This window comes from Dendronephthya gigantea, unplaced genomic scaffold (assembly GCF_004324835.1).
Source record: "Dendronephthya gigantea isolate DGI-Jeju-01 unplaced genomic scaffold, DenGig_1.0 000014F, whole genome shotgun sequence".
NCBI classification, from domain to species: Eukaryota; Metazoa; Cnidaria; class Anthozoa; order Malacalcyonacea; family Nephtheidae; genus Dendronephthya; species Dendronephthya gigantea.
In genome coordinates, this window is record NW_021163024.1 from 584,721 (window position 1) to 605,745 (window position 21,025).

Consider the following 21,025-nt stretch of genomic DNA (forward strand, 5'->3'; position numbering starts at 1 on the left):
GGTCATATTTTAAATTTAAATAGAGTATTTCGTTAAGAATATAGCGATAAAACTATATTTCCCGTGCTAGGCAGATGTAAATAACGATAAACTTGAATGCAGAGTTATTGAACCACTCTAAAATACCAGTTGTCTGGCCGTTTTTTCCGTATAAAGGAAAGCGCTCCTAGCTGAATCTTTCACATTAGCAATTTCACTGCCAGCGTAAGGTGCAGACTTTCGGTGAATGACGTTCAGAATCACGTTCAGTGCCCGACGTCTGCACCTAACCATCCACACGGGTATAGGGCGACGATAGATGTTAAACTGGTAGTAATCAAAGATTAGGCAAGTGCGTTCGATTTTTTATTATCAAATGATATTTGTACTATAAATTTCCCATGGACGGAATCACCGAAGACGCGTCGAAATCACACAAGACGCGTCGAAATCACAAGACGCGTCGAAATAACACAAGACGCGTCGGAATCACACAAGACGCGTCGAAATCACCGAAGACGCGTCGGAATCACACAAGATGCGTCGGAATCACAAGACGCGTCGAAATAACACAAGACGCGTCGGAATCACACAAGACGCGTCGGAATAACAGGCGCATCAATAACAGGCGCATCGAACAGATGCTTTTATGCCGAACGAAAAACACATTTCTGCGAAGTCCGATTGACGAAGAACAGCCCTCTTAAGTAGATGTAGGGCGCACAACGTAGAATTGGCTTTTTTAACCTCATTGTCAACATGACGGTTCCAAGTCCAGTCGGTCGTTAAGATGAAGGCTCCCATATATAAAGACTATAAACAGCCCCTAACTGAACTAACTAAATGATTGTATGTAATGCCTGAAATAATTACAACAAGACGCCTACTAGGCGTTATATGATCGCGTCGTTCACAGCGGCGTAGCCATCCCAGCTATGCAAATTTTGTGTCGTAAATGTTCTTAATAATAAAAATGAACAATATACCGAACTATAGTCGCATGTTGAAAGCAGGAGAAACACAAAACAGCCCATTTCGAAACTGCTTGAAATCCTTTAGTGCAGGCTTACTCTGCTCGGCGTGTGCAGTTAGTTGTATGTGTAATGAGTGTAAAGATAAAGATAACACTTGCTAGCATTTTGATCGCTTTATTGATTCTACTTTACTGCTTCGAAGTTCGAAGGTGAAACGAAATATGCCCAAAGTGAATACAACACGTGTATAACTAGCAACTTACCTGTGCGCAGGTTCCCGATTAGGGTGATATGGCCCGCAGCTAGCGACGCTGGGGGTCGACCCGAGAGGAAAATAAAAAAAAAAAAAAGCCGAAACTATAGATCGCTGTCGCTACGCGACGCGATCAAAAAAAAAAAAAACCAAGCCGAAACTATAGATCGCTGTCGCTACGCGACGCGATCAATTAGGCTAGGCTTGGTGGGTGCCGATTAAACTTAGGCTGTGACCTCGAGGAGGACTATAGACATAATGGCAGAACTGCGGAAGTCCCTTTTTGCATTTTAGGAAATTTTTTGGGTGTGACGCCAACTAACGTAAGCCATGTACGCGAGCACACGAAAGCAATCACGCAAGTACTATGGCGCTTAGTATCCAGTTTGTATTTTGCTCACGCAAGCCTGGTGTGTGCAGGAACTTTTGACTGGAGGTACAAAATTCCTGCACACACCAGGATGACGTAGAATGAAGTGGGTGCTTCTTGAAAAATTTCGGACACAAAAACATTAGCAAAAGAGTACAAAGTGTAAGTCTGCTATAATGTGTATTCTGTGTTTACGAGTTCATAACTCGTCAGTTCGCGCGCGTTGTTTTGGCATCAATCAAAACTCGTAGTCATGTGTCGTAGTCGCCGAGCTTTTGAGTACGAGTTGGCAAACTAGCTATAGGTACCCGAAAGCTCGGCCACAGAGTAAGTAAAAGATATAGAGTTGGAAGTGGGTGGCGCATAGTGATTAGATATGGCGGTTTTTTGTACCCGCTTTTTTTTAGTGCACTTGAGCTAAAAGTGACCAACTGCGCATGTTCGGCAAGTGCCTGAAATGTTCAAAATGGCTTAGATTTTGGTAAACGTCTGCTAAAACATTTTCGTTAATCGTAGCTTTACAATATCGTCATTTGAATAGCATTTTACGCACTTAAGATAGATTGCGGAATTGTTTATATTTTCAATATCAGACACTTGCCGAGCATGCGCACTAAAAAGTGGGTACACTAGTTCCAGCTCTGTATCTATTACTTACTCGTTGTGACCCGACGACTTAAAAAGGAGTTTGAGCAAGGCAACGAAGTACGAAGACGAAGACAAACTTCACAATTTTTTAACGTCTGCGCATGCTCCGCTTAAGGTCAGCGGTGACGGTTTAACGTCTTCGTCCTGTTGTCCTGGTTTAAGACGAATATTTTGACAAAGTTCGTTGTGGTCAGAACGAAGTTTTCAAATCTTGAATAGTTCTTGTATGGACTGATAAATGTTGTTTGAGATGTTTAAACCTGAAAGAAGCATAACATCTTCCACTTCAAAAGCATCTTCCAAAAACATGGCTAAAATAGCCATCTCGTATTCAGCTCTGTTCATGTTTACAAAATTACTACCGTGTTCGTAGTCGTATAACTTTGACAGAACTGCTCAATTCAAATATCCAGCTGCACGAAGACTTAAGACGAGGACTACTATTCCAAGCCTACCTCGGCCGATATTTCCGTTATCGCCTTGATCTTTATTGGTTCTCGTTTGACTCCTTTTGTTGCCCAGGAAGGCCATCTCCGCCCGCCAAAAAGTATTTGCCTTTGTTAACTTTTAAACCTGGATTTAGTATTCGTGCTGGTATAGTATTTAGTAATTCTATCTAATGTTTCTGCTAGGCGAATATCGTGTTCATGTTTTGTCTTTCCCCAGACAATTAAGTTCGGTGTTTTGCACGTTTGCGCAACCGTTTTCCCGTCGATAATTTGGGATATTTCTTTTTGTCTTTTGAAACACTTCACTGGACTGCACTCTGGCTAGTACTAGGTGTCAATCATTACTGGTTGCATCACTGACCTATACCATAAGATGAAAGATGGACATATGTGCATCTCAGTCAGTCTATTGTGTGGCATTTCACCAATGTTTTAGTATTTGCACAGATGAAAATTTATTTGAAAATAAAGTTTTAAATTTACATGAATTAAAAGCCAACAAATTACTACTGAAAGGCAGAAATAATAAAAAATGAACAGGCCATCAGTCCAGCAAGTGTAACAGCTTTCAGCTCGATTAAGCAAGAACAATAACAGGAACATTAGCGGTTATATGACGCGGTAACAAGTTCCGGTTCGAAGCATGGAATTGTTTGCGTAGATGATCACCTTTTCACTCAGTTGGGTTTGTGTATTCGTAACTTAAAGGCACAGTCGCACTTAAAGTTCGTGTCGTAAAGTACTAAAATAAGGTACTCGTATTTTTAAAGTAAAGTATTTCGTAGTCGCCCCGCACCAATAGTGGATATCGTGGTTTGCGCATCGCCTCGACAAGCGGGACTGTTATGTAAGTTTATTGTGTGTGTAGGCAGTATAGCTTCTTTATTAACGTTATAGTTTTAGCTATTTGCATGACTAGGGTTGAACGATCGATTTGTTTAGAACACATGATAAAAGCCTGTAAAATATATCCCTGCATTTCGTTTCTTCGAACTTTACAACGCGTCGTGACGTAAGCAAAATCCTCATTGTTTCGAAATATTATATATAGAGCTTGCACTGCGATTGTTACAGTCGGGGTGTTTGCATGACGTGTGCATTTTGGAAAAATTTGAGGTCACAAAAACAATCTCTGGTTACACCTTTGATAATGCGTATTCTTTGCCTATACTTGGTGACACGAGAAAAGCTATGGGAATGCAATTAGAGTGGGATTATTTTATATAGCTAAGTCAGAGTGAGCATGTACACTGGTCTTTTTCAGGTTGACCAGTTTTTGTAATTTTATGGTAGATTCGGTTGGATGCACATAAAACAGCGCCACCTGATTTTAATAATTACCAATTTATTCCAGCAGGGGGCAATCTAACAAGATTTGAGCAGCTTTGCTTACAAAATTAGTCATAATTATTCAGTGATCTCTAGTGAACTGATCATGAATTATGAAACATAAGCAACCGCTAGAACTCTGGGTACGAGACCACATGTATTAGTCGGCGGCGGCGGCCATTATGGGGCATAATTTGGTCACAACTCACAAGGCGTTGTATCGGAGAGAAATATGAATCATAATATGAATCATCATTGAGGACTATGTTCGTTTGTTAAGTTTTATATATACATCACGATTGTTGAATTATAAAGCAGGAAAGGATGGTATGTGTAAAAAAATGTAGGATGTTACCACAATTATTAGGAGATATCAAATAAGTTTTAAAATTTTCATATTCCACGTATACATACATGATACATATATATATAAAATCCTATCTATATATTTACCTATTTCATTTTAATAACAGGCAATACCCCCACCATGATGAGCATAGGTATTATTATTTAGTACATGTATTATTATATATATAGGTATTATTATTTCTGTCTCAATTATTGAAATTTTTGGTGTGGTCTAGATCTTAACAGCTGCTATTAAATTATAATCTGTCACCAATCCAACATGTCGTTCCATAAGTCGTCAGACGGAAATAAAATTTTTTGCTCCGTTTCAATAATTCAATTTCACTTGTTAACGAGATAACGAACATTGGAATACAGTAAATATGATCTACATTGTCCATGATTTATACAGTAAAATAATATTGCAAATGGGAATTTCAGCATTCTAAGAACACAAAGATTTTAATGGTACATTTTTTGAAATCAGAATTAATTTGTAAGGTAACTAAAGTCATTCAGCTCTTTATGGATGTTTCCTATTTCCCTTGTAAGAAACTTTCTTGGGAATTGAACATTTTCAATCCAAAACTCAATTTTTGGAAAGTTCTACCCATTTTAGGTTTGAGAACTACCCATTTTCCAATTAGAACTGCCAATTTTGGAAAAGAGGTGATCTATAAGAGTATAGACGCATGCCATGAGGTCACAGAAAATTTTGACAAATATGATCAGTCATCGCTTTAAAGTTAATACATACAGTACTAGTAATAAATACAGTAAAACAAGTAAAACATAGTAAATTACAGTATAGTAAATAGGAATCAAAAAATTTCTTTTATTGTTTATTGACATTACTTTTAAATTGTTTTTGCAAGAACAATGTTTTTGTCTGTAAGTCATTGAGTGTTTCAAAGGCTTGAACAATGTTAGAAGTGTCTTTGGATTTGCTTTTCAGGCACTTCTTAAAACAAGAAGGGTGTGGGTGTCAGTGGCGTTGCCAGGTTGTGCAAACTGGGGGGGGGATGGAAAAACACCAAAGGCACCTCTAGGGGGGTTTGAGGGCATTCCCCCAAGAAATTTTTTGGGATTTTTAAATACTATTTCCCACATTTTCAGGCAAGTTTAAGACAATCTGAAAGCCACAGATTGGTGATTTTTGTTATAAACAAACAGTTTTTACAAGGGCAACTTTCTGTTGTTTGCTAATCTGAATGTGTCAACAAGAGTATCCAACTCAATCTTATTCCCAATGTCTCTTTCTATGCTGATATGTTATTCTAATGTTATTCTTTATGTGATCAAAAGTAATGTTAGTTACACAGCTGTTGGAAATTAGAATTTTTGTACCCCCCCCCCCCCACACTTTTCTCTTTAGATTTAGAAAAATCTCAAAAGTGGTCTTTAGAATAACTGAGGGGGACGAGTCCTCCCCAGCCCCCCCCCTTGTCGATGCCACTGGTGGGTGTATACCTCCAGACATATTTAGTTTTAAAAGTTATGGGAATATGTTTATGTTGGGTGTAGTATATTTGGTCTTAATTTTTCTCATTTTATCATTCAAACTTTGCTTTGTGCAAATGCATATTTTTTACTGTACAAATTATATGAGATTTGTCTATTTTGCATTGTAAATTCAAAGAAAAACCTTTCAAAATTTATTTCTTTTTTCATTGTAAGTTGTGACATACAGTATAAGTAAACACTAAAATAGGAATTGCCTGAATTTGTCACAAGGGAAATTTCAAAACTGCAAAAAAGTGCAGTAATTGTTAAAATTTATTTAAATATAGGTCACATTGTTACAAGAAGCTATGACCTGCCTTGCATGAGTACACATATGTACTCATTCTGCAACCTGAGGTTTATGTAAGTGGCTAATTCTATGTGTATATAAAAATATTTTGGATTTTTTGGTATATGCCCAGACCTTATATAAGGCCTCATTGATCTTTTATCTAATTTTGGTGATTATTTTCAAAAATGCACTTATCACCAGTGACAATTTCCAAATAATAAAAGTATAGGTTTTTCATTTTCAAGTATAGTGGTTTTTAATTAATGGCATTGAAGATAATTTGTAATTTTATAAATTGTTTTTGATTTTTAATATTTTCTCAAATAATTGGCCTGAGAAACTGAACCATTCTCTGTCAACCTGATATAACTGCCAAAGGCAGACTTTTAATATTAAAGAATAAAATTTTTTTCTTTTGGTAGATACGTAAACAAGTAATTAGTTATGAATGCTCTGATGTATAAGAGCTCTTATTTGAACGTCTGTAACTAATTCAGTCATTCACATCTATCAAAAGAAGAAAATCGCACATGTATAAAATCACAGCAAAAATTGCAAGTGTAACCTTTAGAAACTATTCCAGGAAAGTGGTATATTGATAATTCACCAGGTGCATTTGAGTATATTAGCAGGAAAATGGGTGCATTACCATTAATGGATTGGGTATTGTGATAATTGAGTATATATATCCTAGCTGTGTAGTTCTTTTGAAATTTAGAAAGACATCAAACTAGCAAAATATAAAGCTTGAAGAATATTCAACAGTATACATTCAGTTGTAGATAATGTTTGATTGTTAAGATTTCCATTTTCAACAAATATACAGCTCTATATTGTGATTGCGACACGCTATAATACATGAGACTAACTGCAACACGCTATAATACATGAGACTAACTGCAACACGCTATAATACATGAGACTAACTGCAACACGCCATAATACATGAGACTAACTGCAACACGCTATAATACATGAGACTAACTGCAACACGCTATAATACATGAGACTAACTGCAACACGCTTTAATACATGAGACTAACTGCAACACGCTATAATACATGAGACTAACTGCAACACGCTATAATACATGAGACTAACTGCAACACGCTATAATACATGAGACTAACTGCAACACGCTATAATACATGAGACTAACTGCAACACGCTATAATATATGACAGTAATTGCAACACGCCATAATACACAAGAGTAATTGCAACACGCTATGATACATGAGACTATAATTGCAAAACGCTATAATACATGAGAGCATCGCCATATATATCCGTCTATATTGCTTTTCGTTATTTTGTCACATCGTGTTATTTATAAAGTCTACCTGATATAAAACCCTTGTGTATCTATTGTCAATATTTTCAATCTCATCATTCTTACTCAATTATTTCAATCTCAATCATTTTAAGATTAAAATATATAGTCCTCTAAAAGCTTGCGTTTTAAAATTTGCTACATTATCTCGAAGAATACAATAGAAAATATTATCAATACTGCAATAAATATTTAGTATATAAACACACTTAAAAACCGAAAGAGTTTAAATTGAAGACCGTGACATCAAAATACCTCTTCTTTTAACCTCAAAAATTTCGACCAAGTGAATGCCATTTCAACCGTGCTCCAAAATGCTTAATATTTCATATTCTACGGCCTATATCCGAAGGTCATATAGCCATAGGCGAACGCGAATAAGACGTTGTTATTGAGTTACGTTACCTGTTCAATCTTGCCTGAGCTTGTCTTTAGATTTTCAATGCATTCCAAGAATGCCACATGCTGGTAGCATACAGACAATGGTTTAATTAAACACAATGTCAATGAGTCCTGTATTTTTACGTGTATTTTAACCGTATTTTGTCATGTTCAAGTCGGGTATATCGACTGCAAAGATATTTGCAATGAATGCAGAAATTTTTTAAATTATATTTTGATGAGAAGTATAGTGACAACCGGGCATTTGAATTCACGGCGAATTTTGCAGATCGTAAATAATTAAATAGTTTGTCGCGAGTTGAAACGTATTCTAGCAACACCGTCGCACGCGACAAATTAAAAACAATATGACAGGAAATTTGAATGTGAATCTTTGAAACAAAACACGCGTTATATATATTGAAAAATATATATATTACGGGTAGAACAAACATTCGTTAAAGGCATCCTAGCATTTAAAGTATGAAATGAAACACCGGCTCTCGTGAAATTTTTGTTTCGTTTTTGAAAAATTGTGTCCAGAACAAAAAGTTAATGCATTTAAATTATAGAATAGATCCTAAAGCTCATTTATTGAGAAAGCCAAAATTGTTCGTACATGTATGCAGCGTAATCCCCAATATTAAAACAGTTTTTATTCCCAAGTATTAGCTACTATGAAAAGATATTTAATCAGAAGCATGTACTTGACAGGAGTGAACAAGGAAAAGTTTTCAAATTATATAGCACAGGCGAAACTTGGGAATTGACTTTTAACCTATTTTTCTTAGTTAATCAACAAGGAATCCTTGGGCGAAATAATGGACAATTTCAGTGCATGCATGCCAGACGCGTATTAACTTAAATATATCCTGGCCCCTAAAACGCCTATTAGGCTGCGTTCAGACTGCACTCGTGCCCGTCGCCTTTCCTGGCGCCTAAGTTCAATACGAATGAATTTGAGAATTAATAATAGCTAAAGTCGCTCCCTGCAAAGTTGACAAGCGTTGGCTGGTCAGCCGTTACGAAAACATAGTGTTTTTAACAGCAACCAGAAACCCAATGCAAAGAATTTATAAACTATATTAAGAGGAGATATTTTTCTATGTCGCGTAATATATGCTCAAAACCTCAGTTATATCTTCGTGCAACACTAAAATTTCAGCATTAAAAATGTTTTGCAAACCTGAAAAGCATCCACAAAGTATGTTTGCTGTATAATCTCAAAATATTGTGCACCACCTCCTGAGGTATAGTACTTAACAAGGGCGCTGAGCTCAGCATGTTTTATGAACCAGTTTTGACTTTCGGCACCAGTAAGATTAGAATTACTAAACCAAATGTGCAAAATATGAAGGTGTATTTGGTGAAGCCCAGAAAATAGAACATTCCACGCCTTCGCGAATTTATACACACTTTGTGCATTGTCGATAACTTCACTGGGGCCGGTTGTTTGAAAGGCGTTTAGCTTAAACGGTGGATAAGTTAAAAATGGAAAACAAAATTATCTATTCATTGAACAACTGAGCTGAAATATTTCGATGTAAATAGTTTAATTGTCATTAGAAGAACATATTAAATGCATAAAGTCATTCACAAGATGTATGAGAGCATTTTTGAACTTTGGCTTATCCGCCGTTTAAACTAAGTACACCTTTTGAACAACTGGCCCCTGGTTGTTACGAGACGACAAGGGAATGTATTTAGACAATACGTTTAAAAGCAAACCAACAAATATTCTCGTAACTATAAAACACCAAGACCGCGTAAAAAGTTGCAACAGGATTCAATCTCGATTAACAGTTGGTTTTCAAAGTGTATAGTAAGTACGATAATAGCCGATGGACGAAAATAATAGTTTTAACAGGTAATTCTTTCCGACAAGTTGGTTTCGCGAGAAGTCCAATGTTGTGTTTAATAATTATATATGTTACGGTTGGTTTGAAAAGTATATACGCGACATCCAAAACTTAAAATTTTAATTATTTAAGTATAATTGTTCACCATACAAAATGCCATGCATGCATGTGCTTATTACCATACAGTATTTTAGTTACGTTTTTTTTTTCTCTTTAGTGTTACCTTTCTTTATCTTTAAAATATCTTTTGTAATGTCTTTTTCTATATATAGTACCACACTGCATGAATCACATAATTTGTTCCTCCATCATAAAATTGTAACTATATACCAGTCCAATAAATAATGCATGATGATATTAAGCGTTTCGATTTCTATGAAAGTAATGAAGCTCTCCAGTGTTGTGATAAGTTTGCGACAATTCAAAACAACCTGTCTGTCATTCAGGCCTAGTTTGTAGTAACGTCGCATTTTGGTGAATGCAATTTGAACAATATATAATGAGATGACGAGGCATTATTCACTATCAATCGTTTTCAATTACATTTGACGCGCCCTCGAATAAATTTTCGTCACTGCGGCGTTAATTCGAAACAGTTATTACATAGTAAATACTAGAGAGTGCTAAATACTATATTGTTGGTGCAGATATAAAAGTATTGCTTACCAAAAGTTTCATCCCTATAGGAATCCTATATATATAATATATCATATATCATGCACACTATACGGATCATTCACACAGGACGTTACGTATATCAGACAATATACGTGTGCAAGGAGAATACGGATATTGCGTGGTTATGGACGTCTGCGGTTGGCGCCTATCTTGGGTGGGCGCCAAAGTCCTAGCTGTTGATCTGGGATGTCAGCCAGCATGCCTCTGTGTTATGATTAGCTTAGGCTTGAAAAATCCAAAACATTTCTTTAAATACTTATCCGCGTCCACACGTAAACACAAAAACGATTCGCAAACGCTAAAGCTATTTGATCGTGCGGTACACTTCCATGTTTTCCACACGCATACCACATGTGGGAGAGCATTTTCAGATTCGTTTTTTTTGAGCGAAAACACCGGATAGGTGTCGACGGCCGGTCGGAAATATATTCTAGTTTTCTCCCAAAATTAAATATTCTCGTGTTCAAATTCTTCCGGCATCGTGTGCATGGGCCAAGCCTTTAATTATAACATAGCAGACAGAACATAAACACAACACTTTCAAAGCATGCGCAGATGTCATGATGACTGACGAACGCGACTATTGTTCGTTGTGAACTTTTCTTGTGAACATGTAAATGATGTCCATGTGAGTAAAATAAACATGTAGAATAAATATTCATGTATCGACATAACTTCTGTTATCTTGAACCTTTGATTTCATTCACCTCTAGAAACGCGCATTTCAAGCCCCGTTTACACTGCACTCAATCGGGACCTTAAGCATGTAGGACGGGAACACGACGACCGCAGCTATCAATACAATGCTTCGTTAAAAGAAATAAATTATTAAAAACCTATGGAAGTTTTAGACGTGATCTACGTTCTGTTTACAACGGCAAAACGTCGAACATGCGTCTGCGCATGGTTATATATATATATATATATATATATATATATAATAATATTATAATATATAATATATATATTATATATATATTTAAGAAATAGAAAACATTTTCCGTGTTTCTATAAAGTTATAGAAACACGCGTGGGAGTTTGGGAGAACGGGAAATAATCAGTGGGAAAACGAGCCCGTAGGGCGAGTTTTTCCACGTTATTTCGAGTTCTCCCAAACTCCCACAAGTGTTTCTATAACTGTATAGAAACACAGGAAAAAATGTTTTCTATTTCTTTTATAATGTAACTCAATAAAAAGATTTTGTACAAATATTATGATTCGATTCAATTACAAATTCTCATTACATCGCTTCGCTTGTCAAGTTCGGCGGAAAAATTCCCGTGTTTCTATACAGTTATAGAAACACGCTTCTCGACCAATCAGCACGCGCGTACTATAAATGTTATATTATAAACATATATAGTGGATCTAGGAAAGGTTGTCCGAAAATATATACATATATATAAATAGTTGTGACTTGTGACCACATATTTCCATCACGTGTCGCACTTAATTACGCATGCAATCGCTGCGAACGCTTCGTTAAATCCATAGCTGGCAAAGCGTAAACAATGTGAGAGCCCGTTTATCACCGAATGTCAGCGTTTTCTAATTGATCGACGATTTCCCTAACGTATAGCTCTGGATGTCTGAGAATTATTTCACATATTGCCAGTTCCTCGTGCTGGTAAATTGTTGTTGCTACAAAGAGGCCTCCCAAACTTATGGGGCGACGTAACGTTACCAGTATTAATAAACAGGTTGAAAACGCGATCTACTGTCCTTGGCGAAACAAACAAATCGACAGCAACTCTGGTTGAAGACCTGTTATAAAATAATTTCTGCCACACAATCCCCCATCCTATATCGTCTGAATACGGCTTAGGCATTTTACAACAAAAATATCCCAAGTAAGCAATAACCTTGAAGCAATTTTGCAGCGTTTGCATGCGTAATTAGATATGACACGTGATGGAAATATGTGGTCACATGTCACAACTATTTGTATATATATATTTCGGACAACCTTTCCTAGATCCACTACATATATATATATTAATATATATATTTTAATTATTAATATATATATAATATTATATATATAAATGTTGTGATAAAAACTATCGTGATGACAGAAACTAACGCATACAAAATCGTCCGGACAGAGTGCTCAATGCTATATATTATATATATAAATATATATATATATATATATATATATATATATATATATATATATATATATATTATAAGCATACCAGTTTTATTAGTGCAGCGAACATTGTTGTTAAATGTTTACTTTGGCATTACTCCATTAGCTTATTTGGTTTATATATACTCTTTGCGAACGCTTGAAGTGTGGCGGTAAGGTGTTGATTGGTCGAAATCGTAATTGTACAGTTATTTCATCTGTTGAACTGCAGCTTAAGCTACAGACTGAGTAAACTTTAATTAGTAAAAAAACTTTAAAAACCAGAATGCGTTTACTATATAGCTACATCGTTGTTATGCGAAATACCGACTATTAAAACCGAATTACAACCGAAATTACGACCTGTGATTTACGACGAATTATGTCTTATGAACCATCCTTTAGCGTCATAAGCGCCTCGAAAATAGGTTGACACTTGCCTGAATGGTAATTGACCGTAACGAAAAAGATGCCGGCATGTACATTTTACCAGAATGCATTGCGGGCATTAAAAATGAGTGCCTGAAAAAAGATGGCAAGAAAAACTCCTAATGACGCGATATTTTAACACAGCGAAGAAAATAACTTCCTGTTTTATGCCTGTCCTTTAAAAAACGTCAGTTCGCTTTTTTAAACGATTTCCGACCGCAATGCATTCTGGTTAAATATTTTGTTGAAAGGTTACCGTTGCTTGTCTATGTGTATAATTAAGAAAAAATAATAGTGTCGCGTTATACTCTATCGTCTCGAATGAAACTAAAGTCTAGCGCTCCAGGTGCACTTTGCACGCACATACGTCATTCGTGGCAATTATGACCTGCACTTTGTTTGCGGGGAACAAATTGAGATATTCTGTTATTCGTGTCGTAAAATTGCCCCGCAAACTAGGAACACGTGTAAGCCTGACTGGGAACACGTGTAAATCTCAGTCTTTGTTTAAACAGGTGCTCGAGGTTATTGTAGAATCTCTGGTCTATTGTTCAGTTTAAGCATCAACATTAAACTTTGTTTACTTCGTTGATTAAACTTTGTTTAAATTAACTCCTTTGCAAAGACTTTAAGTTTATGTTTAATGTTAATTAACGTGTTTTACTGTAATCGTCTCCGTCATTACAAATGCTGCTCTTTATTTATTTTAGTCGCATGTCGTCAAATAGTGACTGGGTAAAATGGCAGAAAATGGGACAACTGATACAACAGCAAGTCAGGAGTCCATTAAAAACGAAGCTGAGATAATAACTGAAGAGTGTGATGCTATTTTTGTACGGAGAAACCCGGAGAGATTCCCTGGAGAAGGAGAAGAGTTTTTCACGAACTTTAGGGAAAAAGTAATAAAGACGTTAAATCCGAATGATTGGAAATGTGTCAAACAAAGTTATAATCATATCTTAATAGTGAAATGTGATCAGTCAAATCTGTATGAAAGTCAGTCACATGGTCTTTTTGTAGTGTCCAAGTATAACAGTTTTACTTCTTCGGACAGTTTGTCCACCAAAACAGTCCGGGCAGCAGGAGCAGCAAGCGTGGACCCCTGTGACTGCCTCAAATTTAACTCGATATTGAGAGATCCATCTGAATTCAACAAGCAATGACGAGTGGATAGTGTTTGAGAAATGTCGCGGCATCACTTATGTATCTATGACCGATGAGAAAAGCAATATCCGTGTCAAAGATTTTGACAAACTTAAAACTCTTGTTGGACAACTTATAAAGCTACACAAAGATGTGGAGAATATAGTAAACACTCGTGTCCCCTTGGGAGAAACGGAAGATAAAAAAGCCAATGCTATCACCACTCATATTGTAAGTCAGGAGGAGTTCTTTAAGGAAGTGAACGAGGTAGTTTTCCAAAAGCGTCGATTATTAAAAGAGCTGAATACTTTGGTTCTTAGACTCTGTAGATCTGTTGAGGTTTTAGAAGATGGTCAGAATTCAGCAACTAACGGCGAAGGAGCTTCCGCAGCTGCAAATCACGAGCAGAATTCTAAGAAAGACGAGAAGCCACGTAGCAGTCAAACCGTAAGTTCAATTCCTCTTCGGACCTTACTACAGTGCATCGTAACACGAATGACCACTTTAAACTGGGAGGAGCTTCGACGCTATGTCGGTCGTCAAATACCAGCGAGAGTTCTGAGAAATGTCCCCAACGATATTGAGTTTTTCCAAGAATTGGAGAATCGAGAGATGATCCGGGTTGGTAATACGGAGTACATCAGAAATGGGCTTTATGATATTGGACGTGTTGATCTCGTACACCTGCTGGACTGTATTCAAGAAGGTGACTATAGCTTACTGCAGCCTGATGTTACTAGCCAAATCTCAGAACAGACACGTCGCGAGGGTGCCAGTGGCAATGCAGAATCCAGATCCATCACTCGTGAAATGCCAAATTTGACAGTGGATGGAGAAAGTGGTACTACCGCTGACCAGAATGTATTGTGGCCATCTGAAGCTAATGGAACATCAACTTCAAGTCAAGATACTACTTTGCAAAGAAGGTACCGTAATGTACCCCAACGTACTGCAACACCACCAGCTTATCCTGTTCAAGAGGACACTGAATCGATCTCCTCAACTGGCGCTCATCAGCCTGCTCCAGAAGCTGGGGTGAGTGGATCCGAGGAAGGTACCCAGGTACAAACCTCCGCCAATCAATCAAACGAGGGGATTACATCTACCCAGACAACAGATACCAGCAATGCATCCAACCAGGGAACAGGTTCCGAGGATTCAACTCCCCAGAGTGTAATTCCCCAAGAAAGAGATGTGCAGAGTACCCCGGAGGAAAATACCCGTAGTGTAAACGAGGAGGATATCAGAGCATGGATGCAGAATAGAGATTATTCTTGCGACCATTATGATCGATATTGCACTGTTCAGTTTGCATGTTGTGATCGTTTCTGGCCTTGTCATCGTTGTCATAACTCCCAGAGTCAGTGTGCTGAAAGAAAGCTCAGATCTCGTGATATAAAGAAAGTGAAATGTCGTCGTTGCGGTAAAATACAAGATTTTCCTAAAGAGTCGCCAAATTGCGTTCAGTGTAACTTGAAGTTTGCCGAGTATTTCTGCCCCATTTGTCAGCATCTGACTGGAACACAGAATCATCCATTTCATTGTAACAAATGTGGAATTTGTAGGTATGTTAACAGAGAAGTTGTTTAAGCATTATTGATCTCTAATTTCGTTGCTTTGGCCATCTCGTTAGTTTGAACATTTATTTCAATGAAATTTCAGCAATTTTGGAGGTAGAAAATAGTTAATTCTGCCAGACGCAAGCCTTAACTTCAGATTTAGCAAATGCCGACCTGATTGCCGAGCATTCGTCTGGTCTCGACAGCTTAAAGTCGCAAACATGCATTACTGGAATTTTTCCATTAAAATCTTAAGTCAAAGGATGAAAATTTAGAACTACATAAATTTTGACGCGTATAGCGTTTGCAGGAGGGAGGGGCAGCGAAAGCACGTTCCTCTGAGCCAAATGGCTATGGCTATCTGTTTGATTGTAAGTTTTAAGTGTGAGAATTTCTTTCTTGACCCTAAACGTGGTTGCATGTTAACTACGTTACCGCGTCGTCGTACGTGCTATACTAGATAACACAATGTTTATTGTGGAGGAGGGGGCGGGGGGTAAATTTAAACTTAAGTCTGGTATTTGAAAAAAATATTTACTGCCCCCCCCTCTTCTTGAACTATAGGCCTGGTAGTGCGCCTATGGTTTGCGTTTAGTGCTGTAAGAAATTCTTTTTTCTTTATCAGAGTGCACGGTGATCGTTCATTCCACTGCGATGTCTGCGGTGTGTGTCTTGATGTTAATCTGCGTGGAAATCATAGATGTCGAGAAGGCTCTGCTCATGACGAGTGTTGCATTTGTTTTGAAGTACGTTCTGCGCTATCAATTGCATGTGTTATATTATACGCGTTTTGATTGGTTGATCGAGAGCTATGATCTATATATACGGTCTTTGACTTTAGCGACATTGGGGTTTCTGAGAAAAGTGATTGCGTCGAAAGTGACGCTGGGTAATTACCGTAGACTGTTGGTGGCATCTTTGACGGTCGGTGGCATAATTCAAAATAGTACTAATACCTTTGACTTTTATTTCAAACCATTAGCTAGCTTATTTGTGCAACCCCGATCAGCGATACAGTGGTTATTAAAGTAGGCACACTGTCAAATATCAGGGCATATTGAGTTTAAGTTACTTCAGGATTTTTCAATTCGCATCTTTTCCAATTCTTTTCTGTTTTAAATTTTTCTGAATGGCGATGTCTATTGTCGGTGATTATTGATGCATAAAATGCTCTGTTTTACCAAAAAAAATTTACGTCATTAATCAAAATTTTTACTGCATGCAATGGATTGTACAACATCACCGATGAATTACGACATATGAGAACCAGGCTTTGACGAAACGACCATGAAAAATGCCGCTGATCCTCGGAATCAAAATGCCTCTTGGCGCCGCGTAGGTTTGGCTCCCTCCTTCCCATCTACCCCAACGCCATGTTTCACCAACATCACGACTAAAATGCAAATGTCTCTTCTTTTTCTGGTGTTTTTTTTATTTCGAGAAATTTCATCTACTTTCAAGTTTCCACCCTAAATCAAGACCCTTCAACACTTAGCAATAATTCTACGTCGAGTGAAGTGCTACGGAATCTTAACTAAATGACTTACCTCGCCTATTTTTTTTTTAGGATGCATTCACTGGGTGTCAGATATTGCCGTGTTCGCACAAGGTTCACAAGGAGTGTGCTTCTCAAATGGTGCGAAGCGGGATGTATGTATTTTCTTACTTTTGGTTTTTTTAACTTCAAACAAATAATCATTCGTCAGGCACAGTCGTAATATTTCAAAAAGGCATGTTTGCATCTGCGATTTTTGATGGATTGTTTATTCTAAGGGACCGGTTGTACGAATGTGGTACATTTTCGCAATACATGTGATGAACAGTTTAAATCTGATATTATATATATTTTATATATATATATATATATAATATGTATATATATATGTATATATATAATATTTGTAGTGGTATGTAATAGTATTTGATTTGTGTCGAAAAACCTTTAGTTTTTCCCCCTGATAAATATGTACTCTTGCTCTTTTTTTTCGAGCCTACACGTCCACCATTTAAGTAGTACGGGCTTCGTTTACAACCAGCCCGTGCATGAGGTATAAGTGCCACCAATTGTTGTACGTTGTTGGTTTACAAGGGTAAAATTTTGATAATATGTAACCAAATGCACCTCTGTTTCAGAACCCAATGCCCAATATGTCGGCAAAGTTTTGGAAAAATTAAAACAGACAAGAGTAAGAAGTAACGGAGTTACAAAAAGATTGATGTGGTTATAGGATTTTTACTACATTAAAGCTGGCTAAAAAGACTTCGCCATTTCTACATCAAAGCTTGCTGAAAAGACTTCGCCATTTCTACATCAAAGCTTCCGGAAAGACTTCGCCATTTCTACATCAAAGCTTGCTGAAAAGACTTTGCTATTTCTAAATCAAAGCTTGCTATTGAGATTAACGTTTTTTTGTTCGATATATTGACATAATTGTTTTGTTGCTGCCCATGAGTTTTAGAACATGTATTAATCTTACGAAAATCCGTTTGATTTATGTTTAATAACAGGGATTTCTGTATGAAAAAGAAAGAAATCCTTTTGCTTCTTCAATGCTTCTTTAGTGATATTTAATTTCTATATTAGTCTAGTATTTTTGGCAAACATTGGATGCTTATCTCGGTAAAATATGCTCACCTAAACTTTAGGGACTGTAGAAGCATTTCAATTGCAAAGACATGCAGCCATGGTTATGCACCACAGAGCTACTAGCACTTTTTGGCGACAAGTTTTGGTAGAGCGCAAGTCCTCCAGGGGTTATAGAAAATTCTTTTACGGAATTTTTACGGAATTTCTCAGTTATCGATGCTCTCCCCAGTTTTTTGAAGGTGTTTTTGCTTTCGCGTCAATAATCAGCAAATTGGCTTCATACTCGGTAAACAGGATAAACTTGTCCTATGTTTATATGAGAACATTTCATCCCACTTGCCGGGTAGAGATTATTTAAAATGCCTTTATTGGCTTTGCGTTTAAAGTTCATATCACATTAGTATCAGCATCTATTATATGGTACGTTGTCACCGTTTGCTCGTTTTTAATGATGTAGTGTTCAAAAATTGGTTCTACCTCGGCAACCGGGCCAGCCCGCTTCAGGTTGGAGCGTTTATATGAAAATATTTTCATCCCGCTAAGCGAGATCTCGCCTCTTTCGAGCGGGATCTGAGAGCCAGCGACGGCCTGCCCGCCAGTGTATACAAACACACAGAAATTTTTATTAGGAAATGTGTTCGTAGCGAGATCTCGCTAGCCGGCTGTCTCACTAAGCGCGGCAGCCCGGCTTCCATATAACAGCCCCCTAAATGGTCTTTTCTGTGGAGTTTCAATCCAGTTTTATTAGAGTTCAGTGGCGAGGCAGCCATTATATTCGTATAATATCGTAGCGAGAGATTTGCCAGGCGAAAAACGGATTCTTATTATAAATATGAGAGCCCAACATATAACATTTAAGAAAGCCATCAAAACAATTTAAAGTTTAAAAGTAAATATATTTGTAACGTTTCGTCTTTAACCTAAGACATCTTCAGACAAGTGATGTAAAATTACATGAGATTTGAATATATATAAACTATTTACATATGTAAATTAATGACGGATAGGAAGGTATAAGATAGTACATGACAAAACCGCACAGACGAAGGGACATAAACACAATACAAAAACTATGAAAACACGTTACAGAAGATTAAGTGGGATTGAACTGCCCTGGATGTTAAGTGAGGGTTTGAGTTTGGAACTAAGGAGGCTTTCATGAAAGCCAAGTTGGATATCAAGTTGGATATTCGTTGATTTAATATCATATTGTTGAGAATAGGCGAGGGTAAATCAATTACGATTTTGTGGCACTTCACTAGATGTAGGTGAATTTTAAAGGGGTTTTCCACTTAATTTCGAGTTAAATCATACACAACTCAATTCATAGAACATTGTAAAACATAAGATCAGGTTGGACATGTAGAACATAAGATCATGTTTTTAGATTCCTGTAGATCGTTGGTGAAATTACCCAAATATAGCTAGTATACATATGAATATACACCTCGAATTATCGTATCTAGGATTCGACATTGACAGCTGCACAACTAAAAACGATCAAGAATACAATTGACAATAGGCAGATTTAGCATGAGGACGTGAACCTCAAAGACGACATGAAAATGGCGGAAAAAATAGCGTGATGCGCCCAAATATGGACATGCCACGTAATTAAATTGCCATTCGTACTTGCTTTGAAAAACTGATTGGCGATGCACGCATGCGCATCTCATGTGATTCATCTCATCTCTATCCATTTTACCTATCGTTTTATCTTATATTGCGTCGAAACCAGCTATTTTGCACTCGATCTTCACTCTTCAGAAACATGCTGTTTTAACCGGAAGTGACTTTTGCGCTACTTGTGTTCTACCCCACCCCCACACGGGATAAACCTAACGAAAGAATCACATGACCAGCCTTGACCAGGGTCTTTGCCGCAGCGTGGGCCGAGGTAAAACAGCTCGGCTTGCAAGTTGACTTCGGCGTTCTCATATAATTTTGACTTTACGCAAAATTCTTAAAAAAAGACCCCTTAGCTATACTAAAATGCCACTGAGCTGTATTGGAATTTTAATATAGCTCAGTGTTAAAGACCTATGGGAGTTTTACGTTCGAGTGTTCTACGTTCTGTTTACTACGGCAAAACGTCCTTTATTACGTCCTATGCAGAACGTCTAGGCTGTTATAAGGGCGGGGTTAAAAGTTGTAAAAATGATTACGTAGTTGTTGAACTGTCTCTTATGCTAATATTTCCCAAGAGGAAAACCCTGAGTACGAGGTTAAATATTTTCTCTACGATTCTCAATCTCCTTCCTCGAGCCCGCGATTCCTTTGACGACACAAAATGTAACGGCAGACGTCCGTAAACTACGCTTGCTGTCACAGGATAAGAGACATTGATGTTGATACGCGTAGGACCATAGAAAAAACTGTTAAAACTCCCGGTTTACATTTGATATTTTATTTAACAGGTTTTCTTACACGCCTCGATTACGTTGATACGTTGAACGAAGCTACGTTGATACGGTTCAAAACTATAAACAAATTACATAAACAGTACAGAACAGACTCGATAAAATAAAGCATGCAATAATACATCACGACTTACGTTGTGTCTCCTCTACGTTATACCGTGTCCGATTTGCCGTTGTCCTTAAACTTTAACGCTTTGGTTATACTCCGGTTTGTATTAAGCATGAAGAAAAGGCTCGCAAGTAACACGCCTTAAATACTATTTGCATAACCAATGAACTGTAAAGGCAGCAAGGCGCATTTACATTCCCGGCCCCTTAAACGATGGTATACACATTGTTTCACGCTATAATAATAAACTT

The 21,025-nt window shown here is 37.2% G+C and overlaps 1 protein-coding gene across 2 annotated transcripts; it reads left to right on the forward strand.

The window, feature by feature from the left end:
* The first annotated feature begins 4,162 nt into the window (after positions 1–4,162).
* Positions 4,163–18,209, forward strand: LOC114519836. Of its 2 annotated transcripts, none has more exons than XM_028540013.1 (5): positions 4,163–4,329; positions 13,667–15,664; positions 16,284–16,404; positions 17,226–17,308; positions 17,792–18,209. In XM_028540013.1, exons 2-5 carry the CDS (start codon positions 14,166–14,168, stop codon positions 17,853–17,855), a joined length of 1,767 nt encoding a protein of 588 aa, XP_028395814.1. In that variant the 5' UTR covers positions 4,163–4,329; positions 13,667–14,165; the 3' UTR covers positions 17,856–18,209. The 2 variants fall into 2 exon arrangements, with proteins under 2 accessions (XP_028395814.1, XP_028395815.1); XM_028540014.1 differs by lacking the exon at positions 4,163–4,329 and adding an exon at positions 6,141–6,216.
* The last annotated feature ends 2,816 nt before the right edge of the window (positions 18,210–21,025 follow it).